Source organism: Drosophila subpulchrella, chromosome 2L, assembly GCF_014743375.2.
Source record: "Drosophila subpulchrella strain 33 F10 #4 breed RU33 chromosome 2L, RU_Dsub_v1.1 Primary Assembly, whole genome shotgun sequence".
In the NCBI taxonomy this organism is placed as follows: domain Eukaryota; kingdom Metazoa; phylum Arthropoda; class Insecta; order Diptera; family Drosophilidae; genus Drosophila; species Drosophila subpulchrella.
Window position 1 is genome coordinate 16,940,622 of NC_050610.1, and position 19,702 is coordinate 16,960,323.

General features: G+C 48.0%; 3 protein-coding genes and 1 long non-coding RNA gene across 6 annotated transcripts; 2 read left to right on the forward strand and 2 right to left on the reverse strand.

Moving 5' to 3' along the window:
• The first annotated feature begins 464 nt into the window (after nucleotides 1-464).
• On the forward strand, nucleotides 465-9,179 carry LOC119548282 (protein lev-9). Of its 2 annotated transcripts, XM_037855447.1 has the most exons (17): nucleotides 465-735; nucleotides 1,134-1,433; nucleotides 1,900-2,079; nucleotides 2,141-2,332; nucleotides 2,396-2,572; nucleotides 3,156-3,338; nucleotides 3,755-4,557; nucleotides 4,611-4,818; nucleotides 4,874-5,862; nucleotides 6,192-6,299; nucleotides 6,356-6,666; nucleotides 6,726-6,871; nucleotides 6,941-7,055; nucleotides 7,149-7,267; nucleotides 7,325-7,484; nucleotides 7,898-8,426; nucleotides 8,492-9,179. In XM_037855447.1, exons 1-17 carry the CDS (start codon nucleotides 684-686, stop codon nucleotides 8,933-8,935), a joined length of 5,016 nt encoding a protein of 1,671 aa, XP_037711375.1. In that variant the 5' UTR covers nucleotides 465-683; the 3' UTR covers nucleotides 8,936-9,179. The 2 variants fall into 2 exon arrangements, with proteins under 2 accessions (XP_037711375.1, XP_037711376.1); XM_037855448.1 differs by lacking the exons at nucleotides 3,156-3,338; nucleotides 3,755-4,557; nucleotides 4,611-4,818; ... (7 more) ...; nucleotides 7,898-8,426; nucleotides 8,492-9,179 and adding an exon at nucleotides 2,627-2,997 and having other exon boundaries at nucleotides 488-735.
• Nucleotides 9,180-9,431: 252 nt separating this feature from the next.
• On the forward strand, nucleotides 9,432-15,337 carry LOC119548283 (rho guanine nucleotide exchange factor 18). Of its 2 annotated transcripts, none has more exons than XM_037855450.1 (3): nucleotides 9,432-9,878; nucleotides 9,950-10,746; nucleotides 11,498-15,337. In XM_037855450.1, the coding sequence occupies exons 2-3, from the start codon at nucleotides 10,035-10,037 to the stop codon at nucleotides 14,725-14,727; spliced, it is 3,942 nt and encodes a 1,313-aa protein (XP_037711378.1). In that variant the 5' UTR covers nucleotides 9,432-9,878; nucleotides 9,950-10,034; the 3' UTR covers nucleotides 14,728-15,337. The 2 variants fall into 2 exon arrangements, with proteins under 2 accessions (XP_037711378.1, XP_037711379.1); XM_037855451.1 differs by having other exon boundaries at nucleotides 9,954-10,746.
• On the reverse strand, nucleotides 9,845-10,990 carry LOC119548285. The gene is made up of 2 exons (XR_005219287.1): nucleotides 10,844-10,990; nucleotides 9,845-10,770 (listed from the first exon to the last, which is right to left on the reverse strand). It is a non-coding gene; the product is annotated as an uncharacterized LOC119548285 (long non-coding RNA).
• Nucleotides 15,338-15,434: 97 nt separating the features above from the next.
• Nucleotides 15,435-19,605, reverse strand: LOC119548284 (DNA topoisomerase 3-alpha). The gene is made up of 5 exons (XM_037855452.1): nucleotides 19,402-19,605; nucleotides 18,704-19,337; nucleotides 18,182-18,643; nucleotides 15,785-18,121; nucleotides 15,435-15,717 (listed from the first exon to the last, which is right to left on the reverse strand). Exons 1-5 carry the CDS (start codon nucleotides 19,555-19,557, stop codon nucleotides 15,545-15,547), a joined length of 3,762 nt encoding a protein of 1,253 aa, XP_037711380.1. The 5' UTR covers nucleotides 19,558-19,605; the 3' UTR covers nucleotides 15,435-15,544.
• Between the last annotated feature and the right edge of the window lie 97 nt (nucleotides 19,606-19,702).

A 19,702-nucleotide genomic window follows, 5' to 3' on the forward strand; every position in this document is an offset into this window, starting at 1 on the left:
TTTAAAATGTTATTTATGAACGGAAATTTTTTATTTATAGTATTGAAACTCAACATTTTATTGATAAAGATATATATTTTATTTTTAAAATTGTTTTTATGAACAGATATATTTTATTTAAAGTATTGAAAATCAAAATGTTATTGATGAAGATATATATTTTATTTTTAAAATTTTATTTATGAACAGGTATGTATTATTTATAATGTTTAATTTTATTATAGAGCAAGGCTTATAAATAATTATTTTGTATACCTTTATGTAAAACCAAATTAACTTGGTTATGATAATATTAAAGGCAATACCTTACTCCCCAATAAGTATGCTAATATTTTAAAAATATTTTTGCACTTTCCCGGATTTTCCTTCTGACTCTTACCTTATCCGTTTCCCGTTAACGGGACCAACCACCGTTGAGAGCTGTCAAATTGGCTGCTTCTCGCTTGATCTGTCAAAAGGCCAGAGCCAAAAAGGGGAGAAAGCAGCTGGCCTGGCTGCATTTCGTTTCTTTGCCTCGAAGTGACAAGTCTCGAGGCGCCGAAGTTGTTGAAAAAGTTACCAAGAAATTGGCATAAAGCGAAGGAATTCAACAAATTTATCCATTTAAAATGCTATAAAGCCAAAGCCGATTCGGCGAAAGGAGAAAAATCACAGAGAAAAACCTTGCAAAGAATAGAATCAAAATGAATCGTCTGCTGCTGCAGTGTCTAGTGACCACCATTCTGGTCTACAAAGGTCAATAAGTAAACCCCAAAACAGAGGGTACAACCAGAACTTTTAATATGATTAAAAAAACCTATACAGGGGATATGGATTTCAAAAATTTTGGCAATTCTCGAAATTGCCAAGAAGAAAAATGTATATGCTGCAGGATTATATAAGCTGGTGTCCAGTGCGCAGACTCCCAAAGAGTCTGGGACCGAGGCATCAAACATCTGGACCAGGCATCGGGGGAAATAGGTCAATGTTTTTGTCCGCACGCGAGGCGAAGCAAAACAAACGCGAATACGGGAAACCAAAACAGAAGCCTCGATAAGGGGTGGAATTTGTATTATTTGTGTATTATTTGTGGGGTGCACATGGGCTTTCCATTTGCCAGATGACTGACAGCTGTGTGACTTGTGTTCTTGCAGTGATTTCGGTGCCAACCAGCACGATGAGCACCAGCATCCAGACGACCTCGGAGATTCCGCAGCAGGATGACGATGACGACGACTGGGAGGAGGATGACGACTCCCTGGAATCGGATGACGATGGACGGGTCTACAAGAATCCCCGCAACTCGCCCTCTACGGAGTGTCCCCGGGATGAGGAGCAGGCCACTCTGCTTGGCCAGAAGTGCTTGAGGAAGTGCTCCTCCGACGAGGACTGCAAGAGCAAGAAGAAGAAGTGCTTGTGCGATGGGGTATGCGGCAACTCCTGCATTAAACCAGGTGGGTCTCGGGTTTGAAGGTCTCCTAACTCTTATTCCAAAAAAATAATCGGGTATCTCAAGGGTTCCAATGGAACAGAATAATAGTAAAAGCATGTAAGTGCTAAAATAGTTATAACTTATATGAAATCAAACCTTTACAATAATTTAGACTATTTTTAAAATATCAAAACAATATCCATTTGTATTTAAACATTTTTTTCTTTAAAGTTAAGGTTAAGTTCTCAAAGTTAAGGTATCATAAAACAAAAAACTTTTTGTTTGTTTTTTTATTGCTGTCAAAGATTAGATGGAGTGGTTTGTTTTGAAAGGAACATGTTTAGACAGAATACTGATCCTATTTGGGTATTCTCATGTCTATAGAAGTAATTAAAGATAACAGAAAGATATAACTGCAGGGCACAACAATTAATGATGAGTTTGTTCTAGGCCTTTTTAAAATTAAATGATATACATTTTTTTCCTAGATCGCGAATGCCCTGAGCTTGCACAACCCAGTTTGGGTCAGGTCACAGTGGCCGGACGTCACTTTGGAGCCCGTGCATCCTACGCCTGTCCCCATGGATACCATGTGGTGGGTCTGCAGAGTCGACTTTGCCAGGCGGATGGCAATTGGGCCGGAGCTGAGCCGGCTTGCAAGCAGAACAGTAAGTGAAATGAATTAAAAACTTAATAAAATAAATCATTTAATCCTTGGAAACCCCCTAGTTTACTGCCTGAAGCCGCCGCAAATAGAGCATGCCCGAAATTCGGCGTTGCCGGAACAGGAAACCTTTGACCTGGACTCCACGGTGCAGTATCATTGTCACACCGGCTATGTGACCAATGGATTTCCCCGGGCCAAGTGCCTGGCCATCGACAACCTGGCCAGTTGGTATGGGCCGGATATTCAGTGCGAACGTGAGTGATTTGTCTGCTTATAAGGGATATCCTGTTAGAACTATAACCTATTAACGATTTCAGCTCGATCCTGTGGCCAGCCACCAGATCCGGCTTATGGATGGCATGCCGGCGAGTGTTATACCTATGGATGCAAAATCACCTACAATTGCGGAACCGGATACGAGTTGGTGGGCAAACATGAGCGATATTGCCAGTCGGATGGATCCTGGACGCCCAAGGAGCTGCCCACCTGTGTCTGTGAGTATTGCTAAATAGCCTGTAGAGCTTGTAACCGACCTCTGACCTTTAAAGCGGATAGCGCAAATGTAACCACCACCCAAGCGTCGTTGTCCTAGGCGAGACGACCCTTTGAGTTTCGTTACCGACTCTTTGGAGCTGGCAATGGCACAGATCCCCAATACCAATATCCGTATCCAAACAACTATGTATTAAGCGTACTATGTACTTTGGTCAGGGTTCGGGTCCTCCAGTCGGAGTTCTCCGATCCTGTTAACCACACACATTCTCTCTCTATCTCTGATTTGATCTAGCGTTACTAAAAACAGATTGTTCAAAAATTTATGCAATACCTTGTTGTTGTTGTTGGCCTATTAATGTTGAATTGAATGAATAAATAAAAGTTACCGCAAATCTTGAGCAAAAACAAAAAAAAAATATTAAAAAAAAGAATAAGAAATTTAATCAAATCGAAACCGAAACGAAGTTGTTTTATTTGGTGGATCGATCGCTAGCAGCTTTCAAAGATTTGTGGTAGCTTTTAGCTTTCCCCTAGCCTCTTCCCCCATCGATTGCTAACCCGCTTCTTCCGCTTCCCGCACAGTGGTCACCTCGGTGGTGTGCCCCACTCCGGAGAATCCCAAGAACGGCAAGGCCACCTACACCACCCTGGCCTACAACTCGGTGGTCAGCTACGAGTGCCGCTACGGCTACACCCTGATGGGCGAGAGTTCCAGTCGCTGCGGAGCGGATCGAAAGTGGAGCGGGCTGCTGCCCACCTGCAAGGGTGAGTTAGCCCTTTCTAAGTCCTTGGGATGCAAATTCTCTCTGCCGCCGACCACTGCTGCAGATGTGTATAGGTATATGGGACCCAAGGGGTATTCCTTAGGCCAAGCTTGTCACAGAAATCGCAAGTTCAAAAGTTCTAAAGGGAAAATAGATATTTTAAAATCTGCAAAGTTAAGAAAAGAATTAGTTTATATAAAATAATATCAAAATGTTTTTCTTAGAATTTATAAAAACAGAATTTTTGAGACATCTACAAAAATATTATTGAACCCTAAGCATTCATTATTTATTCAAGTCAGTATTGATTTTTAATATTTCTATTTTCAATAAATGTAGGAAATCTTTAGTATTATAGACAATCATTCCTGTGACGACTGTACTTGCACTAATGGCATCCTAACCCTCCTTCAACAGAGATCAACTGCGGCCATCCCGGAGTCCTTTACAACGGCTGGATCGAGAATATCGAGGCGGGCACTGGGCTGGGGGCCAGCATAATTTTCCGTTGCCAGCCGGAGATGATGATCAATGGCCTGGGCTCGAGCGTCTGCCAGATCGACGGAAGATGGCGTAACGCCCTGCCCGAATGCTTGGCGCCCTGTGTGGTGCCCACTATCTCCCAGGGCAATGTCTACCCCATTGAGATAACCACGGATGAGAATGGGACCACGATTATCCATCCGCCGACGACCACGACACAGTCGCCCATTCAAACGCAGAACATCGGCATTGGGGGAGTGGAGAAGGTGAAGCATGGAACAGCACTGGAGGTCAAGTGTGATGAGAACTATGAGTTTCCCGTCTCCTTGCTCAGTCCGCCCACATGCAACAACGGCACATGGAGCATCATTCCACGCTGTGTGCCCGCCCGGTGCAAGAGTATGCCGAGGCCACCCAAACATGGAATGGTAATGGCTCCCAAAACGGAGCACGGCATGAAGGCGCGTTTCAAGTGCAAGGATGGCTTCAAACTGGTCAGTCCCGAGGGCAAGGATGTGACGGATCCGCATGACTATGTGCTCACCTGCTCCTTTGGCAACTGGACTGGGGAGACGCCCAAGTGCGACGAGGTCTTCTGCTCCTTTCCCGGTTACATACCCAACGGCAAGGTCCTGCTCGTTGGAAACATGGGGCTCTATGACTACCGACCGTATGTGAAGAAGATCGTGAATAACAAACAGATCATGTACGATTGCGACAAGGGATATGTCTTGGAGGTAAAAAAATGGCATCCTTACAAAAGCACAAGATGATACATAGCTATTGATAGGTTGGTCCGCCGGGTGCCACGTGTGTGGGTGGCAAGTGGCGTCCATTGGATCTGCCGCAGTGTCTACTGGGACAGCATCCTCGTCTTCGATGGAATCGCCGCAGACGTCGCTCCCTTGAGATCCGCCAGCTGCGATCCATGTATCTCCTGCGACGTCAGCGAGATCTTCAAAGACAGCTAATCGAAAATGAGACCTATATCAAAGCTGGTAGGTAAAAATGTCCTAAGTCGTATATATTATATTTAGATACCATATCTTGTAGTTGCCAATACTGCCCAGCCAACGGTCCACCGGGTGAAGCGCAATGCTAGTCCTCATCCGAATCCGCAGCCCTATCCCTCGGATGCCGCACTGGCCTACTCCAAGTACTACCAAAAGATCAAGGAGCGATATCAGCGATATGTTCGCAAGATGCTGGGTCATGACCGGATCTACCAGAAGCTTCACGCTCAGGATCCAGTTGGCAGGTTGGGCAACAACCTCAATGCCCACCATGATGGAGGGCAGATGATGATGCGGGGCAAGTCCAACTTTAGGGAATTCGTGAATGGAAACAATTACCTGGGAGGCGGAGTAGGAACAGGAGTCGTTGCACTGCCCAACATCAACCAGGCATCGCGGAATCAGGTGGTCCACATAAACCGCACTCCCAAGGAGGAATTGCTATCCAATGGATCACCGCCGGTGGCATCGCGCAGCTTTCACGTAAATGCCACCAGATCCTACATGGACCAATTGAAATCTCAGATAGTGCGACGGAGGCGCAAGAGGAGCTCCAGCATTGGACAGGCGCCACCTCCCTCGGGGGCCACTCTTCCGGATGCGGAAGTGGACATTAGCGATGGAGGAGAGGCCGGAAAGGGTGGCGGTGGCAAACGCTTGCGAGGACCCTGCGAAGATCTCGACTGGGACTCCTTTGGTAACGTGACCACATTGCGTCCGGGCAAGGTTCCTGGCCGCAATGCCGTGGGCATCATGCTGCATCTGGAGTGCAATGCCGGATTCAAGCTGAACATAAAGGGTGACAATGTCACGGCACGCTGCATCCGTGGAATCTGGAAGCCGGAAACGCCCAAGTGCCTGTCCGCTCCCTGTTTGGTGCCCGCCGTGGAACACGGACAGTACTACAAGGTGGAGCCCCACACGAAACAGCTCAGCGACAAGCCCTCGCTCACCCCGCTCTCCACCTACGAGGAGATCCAGTCGAACGAGTTCATCACCCTGGAGTGCGAGGATGGGTTCAACATTCAGGTGGGAAAGAGAGCTTTGAAGCACTGAACTAAAAATTGTTTAATACAATTAATTTACATATTTCATATTTTATAATGACATGATTATACCGAGAAAAAATATTTTGAATTTTAGTTACCCGTCGTTTATGGGAAGTTTTTATATTCTTATGAATTTTTTATTTTTGTAAATTTATTTGACTTGATTTTACTAATTGAACAGGGAAAAGTAAAAACAAAAAAAAAAATGTTCTTTAAAAATTTTTTTAATAAAAAAAGAATTTTTTTTTTAAGTGTTCAAATTTTTTTTACTGAGAGCTACATCATTAAGTTTCCTTCTTAAAATTCTAGGGCTCGGCTCAGCTGCGTTGTGCCCACGGATCTTGGTCGGTAAACGCCTTTTCCGAGTGCACTTCGGTACCATGCACGCTGCCCAATATTCCCGGAGTCATCTACGATGTAAGGATACTCCATAAATAGTTTAATCACAACTAAAAAGTACCCTTATTTCCCAGGGAGGCTATCGGGCAGGATTAACAATTGGTCATGGAAGTAGCGTAAGCGTTCGCTGTGAACTCTCCACGAACGCCAATCCCATAGAGATGTCCTGCCACAAGGGCATCCTCACACCACCCAGTATTCCTTGCGAGTCGGGCTTGAGGAAGTCTCGTCAGGAAGTGGAGCATGCCACGCCCACTCCACATCCCAAGATGGAGCACAACGAACTGGACAACGATCATGATCACCATGACAATAGCACCGATGAGCACGACGACATGAAAATGTGTGGTCCTCCCATGCTTACAGATGGCGCTCTGGTCTACAAGTAAGTTATTGCCTCGTTATACCTCGTGCCCTTATAAGCCATCATTATAATCACTAAAGGAATGCCGAGCATCCAGAGCTTGATGGCGCCTACGAGAGCGGCACGGAGATCTTCTTCAACTGCATCCCAAATGCGGCCGGGGATCGGCAGACATGGCGCATCATCTGCGACAATGGACTGTGGATAGGACGATCCTACAACTGTGGTGAGATATAGCAGCTCACTCCTACTTAAAATATCTAAAATGTTTTAATTTAAATATATATTTTCTTAGAAAACGGAACTTGTGTTTTCAGAAACAACGAAGCTAATGTGGTTAGTTTCTACAATGACCTAGAGATTCGTGAGGACGTTGTGGACTTTCCACCAGGAGCCACAATCATATCTAGGTGAGCTGTGAGCAACAGCCGTATTGTATTTAATATTTTATTAGGATATATACATTATGTATTATATCATTATATGTAAAACAACCCTCTCAGATGTATGGACATTGGAAAATTTTCGATGACAGGTAGTCATGAGAGGACCTGCATTCACTCGGAATGGACCAACACCAAGCCCGTGTGTTCCGGCTTAAACCAGGAGAACGACTATGCAAGTACGTATTTAGCATTATCATTTCGCCTTAGATAATATAAGCTATCCTCAAATGCAGTGGAGAAGGCTCCAACCATCCTGTTCCGACACCAAAACGGTCCCATCGCCCAGAGCAACGATGGCAAGCTGATCGTTTATCCCGGAACCACTCTGCACATGGAGTGCCTGTGGATGCGACGCTTTGGAAATCCCAAGTGGAACGTCAGTCATACACACAAGTGGGTATCGGGTTGGGTTTACTATATAGACTGTATAAAATTTGACATTTTTATTTAACTGACTAAATGCAATTGCAGATAAGGGTATGTTAAAAAAATGTTTGTTAAACAATTTTTTTTTATTTTTAATGAACATGGTATTGCTTTTTTCATTCATGGATTATGAATTGGTTGTTGGTAACAGGAGACCAATTAATTAAAAAAAAAATATACCATTTTGAGTTTTAGGGGTGAAGATATGATATTTTTGTTGGTAAGAAGATGTAGCTAAGGCATATTTTAAATTTCTTAAGATATTTACTTATTGATACTAGAAAAGATAATATTTTGCAGTGTCTGAGTTCATGAATCGTTTGGGTATTGTTAAGGAAAACATCAAAATACCACATCTAACGAAACCCCGTGCATTGCAGGAACTACACAGAGGGCTGGGTGACCGAAGCGGACGAGGGTCGCGACTCGACCTTGGAGTACCGCCTGAGCATCGTGGACGCGGCCAGCGACGACTCCGGGTTCTATTCGTGCATGACCCCCGCTCGCCATGAGCACGCCGTGGAGGTGGTGGTGCGAGCGATCAACTGCCCGGAGATACCGATGCGACGTGGCCTGATCGTGAACACCAACGATACCAAGCTGAGCACGCGGGCGCTGCTGTCCTGCGCGAATGGGAACTCCTTGATTGGCGCCTCGGAGCTGTTCTGCCTGCCGAGTGGCAATTGGAGCGCACCGCTGCCGGTTTGCGAGAGCGTCGAGTGCGGCGACATCCCGCTGGGGATGGGCAGCAACGCCAGCTCGCCGCGCGTCTCTGTGCTGTCGCGTGAGGTGGGCGGCCGGGCGGCCTTCTCGTGCTCCTCCGGCTACGGGCTGCGCGGCCCATCGGAGGCCATCTGCAATCCCACGGGCGAGTGGTCGGCGCCGCTGCCCACCTGCGTCGAGGTGCAGGTGTGTAACAGGCCCTCAACTTTTTCACAATTTACTTCTTCACATCCGTTGTCGTTTTTTTGCAGTGCGACAATCCCGGAGCGCCGCAAAATGGTTACGCCCAGGGCTCGGCTCCTTATCGTGCCGGCGATGTGGTCCAGTTCAATTGCAACCCGGAGTACATGATGCAGGGCCAGCCGATCATTGCCTGCCAGGACAATGGGCGCTGGTCGGGCGGCCTGCCCAAGTGCGTGCAGGCCTGCTCCTATCCGGGCACCGTCATCAGCGGCCGGATGTCCTCCGTCAAGTTCTATTACGCCATCGGCGAAAGCATCACCTTTACCTGCGATGCCGGATTGGATCTGCGCGGCTCCAAGGTTCTCAAGTGCCTCAAGAATGGCAAATGGTCCAGTGCCATTCCCACGTGCGTGACCAACGATGGTCCAGCCGGTGGTGGTGGTGGTGGAGGAGGAGGAGGGGGATCCGGAAACGTTGGCTCCAACAAGCACCTGGCCACCAGCATGGGCTAGAGGAAGTGGGGTCCTATCGGACATCGAACGACCGCAAGGATATGCGTTGCACCAGAGTGATACTAATACATATTACCTACTAACTAATGCACATTCCAGGCGCACAGTCACGCGTTTACTAACTAATAGCGACATTTCTTGCGATTCAATTGTAACTGTAACGTAATTGTAACGTAACTGTAGCCCTGTACTGTATCGCACGGCCATCATTTTACTATTAATAAATGTTCGTCGAATAGAAAGATCCCTCTAGATGTTCTTACTTTGAATTTAGAAATAGTTCTTTTGATTGCCTTTAATTCAATTGAGATATGTAATGCATTTTTTATCAATGTAATGAATAATGATTCAAAATTTATAGAACCTTTTACACAACCGTTAGTTAATTTTGCAAACTGAATCGACTGACTGTTATGCAAATAAATTTAAATTTAAATTTAAAATCAAATTCAAACACAAAACAGTGTTGATAATCGCCATTGTTCCACTTCCGCCTTACAGCACTGATCTATGCTAACAGCAGCGCTGGTAACTTTTAACAGTGCTGGCACGGTCACACTGCGTGTGTTCTTCATCTCGAATCGCATTTAAATTTTAAAACGCTGGCAAAAATCTCACTAGCTTAAGATACAATTTAGTTTTCGTTTAAGTGCAACGTAAAATCCTCCCTCCCCCGCCTGCAGATCCATTGTTTCGTTTTCAATTTCTCCACACCATTGCACAGGCACTGCTATTGTTGTTGCTGCTGCTGCTGCTGCTTCCACTGCTATTATTGTTGCTGTTGTTGTTGGTGCAAGGACGAGTGACGTCCTTCGAAAAAGGCGCAACAATTTACCCCGCGCAACAAGGTGTTTTCGGGGGGTGGCGGGAAAATCAATAAATAGCAAAGAGCAAGTGCATACACAAGTGCTAGTTCCCATTGTGTATGTATTGATGTAGGCAGGTACGTGTGTACACAGATGCCCGTTGCTGCTGTGAGTGTGTGCGTTGTATACTAAAACTTTCTTTTTCTAGGCAGCCAACTGCAAAATAGAACAACAGCCAGCTAAGCTCAGCTCAACACACAAAGGAATTTGTAACGAGTACAGGAGCCCCTAATATGGACAACGCGGGCGAGGACAGCGACAATGATGTGGTCACCGATTTCCTGAACTCCAACTGCAGCGAATCCTCTGAAGCACTGGTCAATGGTGGTGGTGGTTCTTCTGCCCACAACCGGGGCGCCTCCATCGAAAGCCAAAACTACTGCATACCCGTTATAAACGCACCTGCTCCTGCACCTGCGCCCGCTGCAGCTGCACCTGCTCCCAACTCCAATTCCACTCCCGCCAGCATTATCAACAACAACATGATACCCATCATCAATGTGACGCCTCACAGTCCGGCCATGGCCTCCAAATATAACAACATATTCGAGGACACGCTCAGCCAGCTGCAGAATATCCGGGAAACGGTCGTCCAGATGAAGAACTCCTCCTCAACCAGCCAGCACATGCAGGACGGCAGTTTGGGCAATCATGGTCTGCTCAGTGCGGCCATACTGAGTGCCTCGCTGCCGGATCTTACGGGCACGGGTGCAGGACCAGTTGCCGCTGGCGCCAACTATGCAATGTGGTCGTCCACGGCACCGCAGCAATGCCTGCTGCTGCACACGGACCGCAGGAAGTCGTGGACGGCAGTGGACGATGCCAACGGGGGTGGCGGTGACTGCACCAACAAGAGCGTTAGCCTATCCAGCCTGGACAGCGAGGAGCAGGAGACCATACGCGTCACCGAACAGCGACGAAGGTCGGCCAGAAACAGCACTGGAGGTACATATGCATTGGGCTGGGTTGCTTTCGGGGGTGGGTTTTGCAATGCCATTAGTCTGGAAACACCGCAACGTTTTGTAGTAGTCTAGTTTCTTACCTTTAACTGGTCAGAAAGAAATCTATAAAATCCACAAGTATCGGAAAATGGATCGAAATCGTTTGTTTAGATATATTTTTCGTTTGTTTTATGGTTTTTAACGACAAGTGTCCGTGTCAAGTGCTTGTACATGGAATGTTAGATTGCACTGACTGAATGAAGTCACTTGAAAAGGTACTGTAGCTGCATTTTATCTTTATACCCCTACTGGGTTTGTTTTTTATGAGTCTCATATAAGTAAAAAAAAAAGTAATTATAAAATCTGAGGATATATTTTCGTTACTCTGGTGAACCTCCAATGCCCTACAGCATTTTATTAAGTGGTTTTATACCTACTCTAAAATATAGGGAGTATTTTAATGACTGACATAAATAGATCACAAGAGTCTTGTTTTCAGTAAATTAATTTCGCTAAAGGTTAAGCGCTTAAAAGGCAAATTTCACCAATTCTTCGATTGAAAATGATATGCCCCTGAACCAAAGCGTAGGGGCTATTACCAAGTTAGTTTCAATTTCGATAAGAAATTCCACAATAGCCCGTTATCTGGAAGCCCCGGTAGAGCTTTGGCATTGGTAGCTTCGACCAAAGGCATGCGAATGAAACCCTAACGATTAGTACCTACTAACCAAGTCTCTTACTATTATCATTCGCAGGCATTTCCACCCACTCGCTAAACGAGGCGGAGCTGGCCCGTGATTTCGAGAGAATTGCAGCCAAACGGAGCCTGGCCACGGAAATCATTAGCCGGATACCGCTGCAAAAGAGCATATCGACGAGCTCCATTATTGCCAAGGAGGATATCAAGGCGATCGCCCGCCACCTCACGGACAGCGAGGATGAGAACCAAAGCCTGTTGCGGGCCCACGCAAAGATCGAGGTCTACGACAACGTAGAGAAGCGTCCCAAGCGCGGTTCCATATTCTTCCGCAAGAAGAAGCCCAAGGCGAAAACGAAGTCCCTAGTAGGAGGTCAACTTAGTGCTTGTGACGTTTGCGGTGCGGCCATCACGCTGGCGCAAATCAAGGAGCACCACCTTGAGTGCAAGGTGAAGAAGATGGGCGGGGGCCAGGACTTCTACGACGGGCCGGATGCCAACACCTATAGCAATCCAGAGGATCAGCCGCTGATACGTTCAGACTTGCAGTTTCTCAACGACCCACTCATCGAAGCGCAGGATCTGGGAGCTGATCCCGCTTTGGGCATCGTTCTCAAAGAACACGACTCTTGGACCCCGAATGTTCCCAGAGACATGCTCAAGACGCTGAAGGAACTGCAAATAAAGCGGCAGGAACATATCTATGAGTTCATCATGACCGAGAAGCACCACTGCCAGACCCTTATTGTCATGCAGAAGGTGTTCGTGGAGAGTCTGGAGCGGCACTTCCCATCCCTGAACCTAAACAGCATGTTTCCGCGTCTGCAACAGCTCACCGATCTGCACACCTGCTTCCTGCGGCAGTTGCGACTCAAACAGCGCGAGCATCCCATGGTGGACAGTATTGCCGACATCCTGTTGGACTTCTTCTCGTTGGAGCAAGCCCAGTGCCTGCGATTGGCCTATGGAGAGTTCTGCGCCAATCATCGAAGCGCCCTGGACCAGTTTAAGCTCTGCCTGACCGAGCCGAGTTTCGCCGAGTGGTACAAGCACTGTTTGCAGAATCCGTTACTCAAGAAAAAGGGCATCCCTGAGTGCATCTTATTCGTGACCCAGCGCCTCACCAAATATCCCTTGCTTATCGAACCGCTGCTGAAGAGTGCCAGGGATAACAAATTGGAGACAGACAAGCTGCAGCATGCCCTGAATCTGGTCAAATCTCTCCTGGTCGATGTTGATGCATGTGTGGCGGAGAAGGAGCTGCGCGAGCGACAGCTGGAGATTTATGGTCGTGTGGATGCGAAGTCCTTTGCGATCTACAAGAACAAGCCCTTCCGTAAAACTGAGCTTGGGGTGGAGTCACGACGTCGTCTGAAATTCGATGGATTGGCCACCCTGATGCAGGGCAGGGCCAAGACGCAGCTTGTTCTGGTGGTGGTTCTTACCGACTGCCTATGCTTTCTCAGCGAGAACTCCGGCCACAATAAGTACTCATTCTTTACGCCGGAACACAAGGCAGGTGTGGTTCCGCTCCAGAAACTGCTCATCCGCGAAAAGGCTGGCACCGAGTCCCGAGGAATATACATAATAAGCTCCAACCCTGACTTTCCCGAGATGTACGAGTTGAAAGTGCAGACGCCAAAGGACAAGAACACCTGGATTCAAACCATCCGTCAGGCTGTGCTTGACTGTCCAGCCACGGACATCATCGAGGCTGAGGATTTGACGGCAGAGGAAAAGCTGCGAATAGGCGTAAACAAGAGGGAAACCATAGAGAAGATGAGACAGAAGGATATTGAACAGGCTCTACTGCTAGAAGAGAAGCTGATGCTTCAGTTTAATTTGCTCAAGGAGCAGCAGCCCTTCGGAGACGTTCCCGGCTCAAATTCTAATGGCAGTGCGGCCAACTTCCTGGCAGCCTTTGGCTCGTACAAGGATCTCGTAAGCGCGGACTGTGACACGACTGAGCTCTGGCGCAGAGTGCTTAATACGGTGCAGGACATCAGCCAGTTGGCGTCCACCATCTATACAGCGGCCACGGGTCAGCCGGTGTCCAGAACCCTGAGCAGCGTGGGCGAGAAGCAGAGCGAGCAGTTCGCCTCACCCACGCTGCCAAAGCGGGCGGAAACATTTGCCGGATTCGATGAGAAGCGTGGCAAGCTGGCCTCCAAGCTGGTGCTCACGCCCCGTCTCCAGGAACTGGAGGAGAAGCGAGAACCAAAGAGCGGGACAGGCTCCGTGGTGGATCAGCCCTTGGAGAACAATTACGCGGTGCTACAGGTGTCGCACCATCTGCAAACTCTTCTGTGCATCATCTCCCAACAGATGACTACCATCCATAACTTGCAACTTCAGTTGGCCCTATACCGGGAGAGCCCTCGCTCAAGTGCTTACACGCACAAGGATCAACTGGAGGAGTTGCGCAACCTGCAGGATAAGCAGCAGGAAGAAAAGACCGCCTGGCAGCGCCAGCAAAAACAGCAACAAGAGGAACTCGCCGAGATGCGGGCACAGCAGCTCCAGTTGCAAAAGCAGATCAAAGCCGAGCAGGAAGATGTTCGTCAGCAGCGTGAACAGTTGTACAAAAAGATGGAACTTCTGTCCAGTCAAGGCCTGTTGCTGTCGCCCAGCACTCCGCTGCCCCCGGTTAACACCAATCATTCCCACCATGTTGGTCACTTGGATGACAACCATGAGACGGACAACGGTTTAAGTGGAACGGGGAGCAGCACGCCCAGTGTGACCGGGACAGTGGATCGACGCAAGGAACGATGGTTGAGTGGCCCCTCCAACTGCAAAACTCCACCGGTGAATCTGATCAGTGCTAACAATGCACCCAAGGCCAATTCCACTCTGGTCAAACAGAAGTTACCCATGAAGCTCTCTTCGCTCTCGTCCAGCGGTAGTTCAAGCACCCGCGTGGACAAATCCGCTAGCTTCAACAGCGCCTCTCCGGCACCCTACATCTCCTCCGGCAGTGTTCAGCAAATGTTTCCGCTTAAGCTGGCTGACCGGAGGATTGGCACGCCCTCCAACAGTGCCAGTGCAACGACTCCCACAGGAATAGTGCCGCAGCATTCGCGCACCGGAAGCTCGCCGGCGATCATCCAGCAAACAACGACAGCGGCAACTCCCACTCAGAGCGCCGTATCCCGAGCAGATTCCGCAGTCCACTATACACGGACACCGACGAGCAGCCGGACGGGAATTGCAAGAACGACAGGAATTGGTGTGGCCACTGGCCCAGCTCCTCGAGCTAAGCCCGAGGAAGAGGAGATCTACTTCTGACGCCAGTTCACGCCGGAAGTCGAGATCTAAATGTTGAATCATTTAAACCTAAGCATTCCGTTCTCCTCTTCTTCAAAACAAAGACGGAAACCTGAATTTCTTAAAAAATTAATTCGATCCAAAACAAAAACAGGAATTGGAAATGTTTCTCCATTTCTGTTGAACTGTACTTAAACCATTCCAAATTCTACATTGCATTTTTTCATACTGCCCTTTTTAGGCTCAACATCGCATATCTTATCTTTAATTTAAGCCAACGTACTGTACTTAATGGTATTTTTCGCAGACTCGCTACCGATCCAATGCATCTCAAACTGTTCAGTAATTTATTTTAAAAATTATTTATTAACAATTATTTATATATATTTTAAAGCAATTTACTTCAGACAAATTTTTTATTACATTAAGTGTGATTGTTTTCTAACGAATTTTACTTCTTCCAATAAAGAAACCTATTAAATATTTATGATACATACATATAACCAAAACGAAAAAGAAATGTAAAAAGTGTTTATGAATTGAGAGGACACTCTAACCTGATCCTAATCCTTCTCATCTCATTGCAATATATTAAGCTCGCTTCAATAAATGTTTAAAATTATAAAATCTAGAGTCAAGAGTTTTTCAATCTTAAAATAAGTAGTGTGTAGTAGTAAGTGGGGTATCTCATAAAATCAACAGCTATTGTGGGAAGATGAATACTATTATTTTAATTAAAAAAGAATAACTTACTTATTTATTCACTTTATACACAATGTACAAGAAAATACATATCCAAATGTTTTTTTTACTTATCTGTTATGTGGCAGTGTGTTAATTACATATCAAAGTCATTCTTGCGCGGACACTTGTTTCGTGTGTGTCCTTCCTTCCGACAAAGTCCACAGCGACGTGCTTTCGGACCATCCGATGTGGAAGTGTTAGGTTGACTACGTCCAGGAGGATTACGGTTAGACGATCCCCAAGCGGAACTAGAACTACTGCTAGCACCTGAAATAAATATCATAGCATCTTAATAACTTAATTTATACTCTATGTGAGAGATTAGAAAACGCACCTTGGTTTTGGTCCTCATCTCCCCATTTAAAGAAACCGCAGGACTTCTCCCGCGTAGGGCACGAGAAAAAGGGCCTACCCTGGTTGGGCCCATCCTTCCGGACTGTCAGGCTACTGGCCACTTGCCCGCAGTTGCACATTACCTGCTCCCCATCGCCTGGAGACGTGGTCGTCGTATTCCACTCCTGCCTTTTCGTTTTCGTTTGTGTAATGGTGACAGTGCTGCTAGAGTTGGATCGCATAGATGATTGGCCAAACTGGGAGCTGCTCTGGTGATTACTAGGTAGTGTGACCACTCGGTTGGTGCCCCAAGAGGAAGCACTGGTTGTGCTCCGAGCGGTACTGTCAAAGGCATTGTTGCTCCTGGATGATGAAGCTGGCTCATCAGCCCACTGAAAGAAGTTGCACGCATCTGGATTGGGACACTTGTAGAACAACCTGCCCTGGTTGGGTCCATCCTTACGAACGGTGTTTTGACGAGCTGGCTGCTGGCACCCGGTGCAAAGTACTGCTTCCGGTTCGGTAGCCGGTGGGGGTGGAGCATCCCATTCGGCACTATCCCACCTTGGCCGTTTAGCTGCCGGTTTGGGGGGAGGAGTGGGAGCAGCAGTACCGTAAGAGGCCCTCTCACGACTTCCCCAAAGCATGGGCCTGTCATCTGCCTCGTCCTGTTCCTGTACCCATGTCGAGAGGCTCTTATCCAGCTGGGAATCCTGCACATTTCCTCCGTTCACCAACGCCTCAAATTCAGCATCGTCGTCCGCGGCAAAGGCGGCGGCTATGTCGTCATCCAATGGAACCAAGTTAGAGGTTTGTGATTGGCTTGTACCCGATTCCACGGAGTCAGCAGCAGCCAACATGGCATCCTCGAAGCCATCGTTACTATCGAAGAATCCATCTAGTTCGTTTGTGGGAGAATTCGAAGTGGCGGAACTGGTAAAGTAGCTGCGTATGCCGCCAGACGATTTAATGCTTGGATTTTTTTTATTGACAGTGGTCTTCGGCGCCTTTTTCGGCTTTGGTTCGCTTGGAGGTTTTTTGGTTACTGGTTTCTTAGGACCGGTGTCAGTTTTAGTTCCTTTTCCTTTTGGAGGATTTTTACGAGCACCTCCAGAGCTACTACCTCCATCGCCCGAACCACCTCCGCCTGGTCCACTGCCCCATCCTCCTGAACCACCACCTCCTCCTCCAGGACCACCTCCTCCTCCGGAACCACCTCCTCCTCCGCCTCCGCCGCCGCCGCCGCCGCCACCTCCTCCTCCTGGTCCTGGTCCCGGACCCCATCCTCCGCCTCTCGCCTCGCCTACAATGCCACCCACTCTCTTCACTGAATCCAAATTAATGTTGAACGTGGTGCGAAAGAGATTATCACAGGGCAGACAGGACTTGTACCAGCCGCTGGGCGTATTGAATACCCCGCGATAGTATGGCGTGCTCAGACGGAACTTAAGCATCCGGTGACCTTCGCCGCAAGTGGGGCAGCACTCGTCCAACACGGAAACGTCCTTGCACTCAGTTGGGATCCATACGACGTTTTTGCAGTCGGGGAAGTTGTTGCAACCAATGTACCACCCCTGGTGGTTCTTCTTGGGCTTCAGTGCCAGTGGCGCCTGATTGCATTTCGGGCACTGAAAGAGCGTTTGCATAGTGGGTTGAGTCTGATCGGATCCTTCCTGACCCGAAGTATTGGCCGCTGGCGTCTCATTGATTCGAGCAGCTATCTTGGCATCCATGGCTGTGATCTTGTCGGTAATTTGCTGGTAGGATTGCTTGTACTTGGCTATCTGTTCGCTCAAAACCACTTTGGGATCCTTTTGCCCCTGGCAAATAAGTTTCAGATCCGATTCAAACTCTGCACGCAGCTGGGGCTTGGCCAGAGCCAGTTCCATTGCATCGTATCCCTCGTAGAGACCCATTCCTATAACTCCTGGTACCAAGAAGCCCTTGTCGAGCACTCCAATATAGCCACGCTCCTTAATCGTATTTATGTGCTCAGCATGCGTGGCATCCGTGCCAATACCGTGCTTTTCCATTAGTGCAATCAGATCCGCTTCGGTCAGCAGAGGCGGAGCAGTGGTGGCTCCTTCGTGCAACGACACCTCCGTGGGCTCAAAGCGCTGGCCGTTTTCATAGTGGTGAATCTGCTTGGCACTCCACTTGTCGTAGACATAAACGTCCAGGTAGTTGCGTTCGTGAATAACCAGACCATTCGCCGTGAACTTCTCCCCGGCAATGTCAATGTGAACGAGCGTTTCAGAGCCGACGGCATCTTTGCTGACGCAGGCAAGGAAGTGTCGCACCACCAGTTCGTATACCCGAGCCTCGTTTCCCTGCAAATCTATAGGAGAGATTTGAAAGGTATGAACAGTGCAGCAGCTTTAAGTAGTGATAAACTCACTTTCCGCCATTTTGGTGGGATGTATGGGAGGATGCGCCTGATCCGACTTGTTGCCGTTGCGAGGATTTGGGCCCCACTCGACTACCCGCTCGGCAAATGCTCCCCAGTCGCGGTGACCTGTTTGCATCTCAACTAGCGGCGCCAGAGCGAACTCCTTGGAGAACTGGTTGGTTTCCGTGCGGGGATAGCTAATGAAACCCTTGCTATACAATTTCTCTGCTATGGTCATGGTCTCCTTGGCCGACAACTTGAGTTTCCTTGAGCCGAGCTTTTCCATTTCTACCGTATCCAGCGGAGTGGGTCGCCATTTGTGTTTGGGCTTGACAGTAACGCTTTCGACGAGCGCTCGAGGAGCTGGCTCGGCCAGGCAGAGTAGCAGGTAGTTTTCGCAGGCTTCCTTGTCGAAGAGACGATTTCGTGCCCAATTAAACTCCACCGTCAAGTCATCAATGGTGTGCAGGACTAAAAAAGATTAAACCCAAGCTGTAGAACTTGCCAGTGTCAGTTCAGCTGCTCTCCTACCTTTAATCTTCCAAAAGGGCTCGGATACAAACGCCTCAACCTCCTTGTACCGCTCGGCGACAAATCCAAGAGTGGGAATTTGACAACTTCCATACGATATGAGCTTGTTGGCGATTTTCTCAGGGAAAAGCCGCTGCAGGCGCATGGTCTGGAACCGGGTAATGGCAGCCCCTGTCCTTAGATCCAGTTCCGAGCGCACATCCACCGCATCGCTCTGCCTTTTGTCCGGCTGACCCAACTGCTGCAGAGCCCGCCGAACCGCAATGGTGGTAATCTCCGAAAATGTGGCACGGTAAACCGTAAGATTCGGTTTGATAGCCTTACATACATTGATTATCTCGTAGCCAATGTTCTCGCCCTCGCGATCGCAATCCGTCCAGACAATCAATCCCTGGCAGCCGCGCACCTCGCGCTCCAAAGTCCTTTTGATGGGCTCATAGTCCGGGCCCACGGACTTCTTTATCGGGGCATCGAACAGGGAGCGCGGATCCACCACTCGCCAGTTTTTATAGGACACCATGAACTCCAGCTGCATCAGGTGGCCGGATACGGAGGTCATTACCATTTTGGCATTCTGACCACGTACCGGAGCCTCGAAGTCGAAGACCTTGTTGTACACCGAGTAGCCCTCGCGCTGTGGGCAGGTTAACAAATAAGTTAAGGGATGTATATTCTAAAATTCCGACCAAATTCCTTACCCTGCGTGCTGCGCCATTGGACAACAAACCGGCAATTGTCTTGGCGGCGTCGTTCTTCTCCGCCACATTGAGGAACTTCATCTCCTGGCCGGGCTTAGCGCAGTAGCATCTGTGTGCAGTAATCACGGTGCGAAAACATTTTAGGACAGCTTTCATTCAAATAAATTCATAAAAATAGTAAAACACTTAATCGCGCCATATGAAGAGTAGATTATCGATACATAAATCGATGCTTTCAGTTTAAGCATCGATTGCAACGATAACTTTTATCGGCTGGCCACACCAAAAATGTGAAGCGCAC

Bases quoted from the DNA above. Each gene is read 5' to 3' on its own strand.
- LOC119548283 (XM_037855450.1), top strand. From the start codon at position 10,035: ATGGACAACGCGGGCGAGGACAGCGACAATGATGTGGTCACCGATTTC. The intron at 10,747-11,497 runs GTACATATGCAT...TATCATTCGCAG, and splicing joins GGCCAGAAACAGCACTGGAG to GCATTTCCACCCACTCGCTA.
- LOC119548284 (XM_037855452.1), bottom strand. From the start codon at position 19,557: ATGAAAGCTGTCCTAAAATGTTTTCGCACCGTGATTACTGCACACAGA. The intron at 18,122-18,181 runs GTGAGTTTATCA...TCTCTCCTATAG, and splicing joins TCCCACCAAAATGGCGGAAA to ATTTGCAGGGAAACGAGGCT. The intron at 15,718-15,784 runs GTGCGTTTTCTA...TATTTATTTCAG, and splicing joins AGATGAGGACCAAAACCAAG to GTGCTAGCAGTAGTTCTAGT.
- LOC119548282 (XM_037855447.1), top strand. From the start codon at position 684: ATGAATCGTCTGCTGCTGCAGTGTCTAGTGACCACCATTCTGGTCTAC. The intron at 6,667-6,725 runs GTAAGTTATTGC...TAATCACTAAAG, and splicing joins GATGGCGCTCTGGTCTACAA to GAATGCCGAGCATCCAGAGC. The intron at 6,872-6,940 runs GTGAGATATAGC...ATATTTTCTTAG, and splicing joins AGGACGATCCTACAACTGTG to AAAACGGAACTTGTGTTTTC.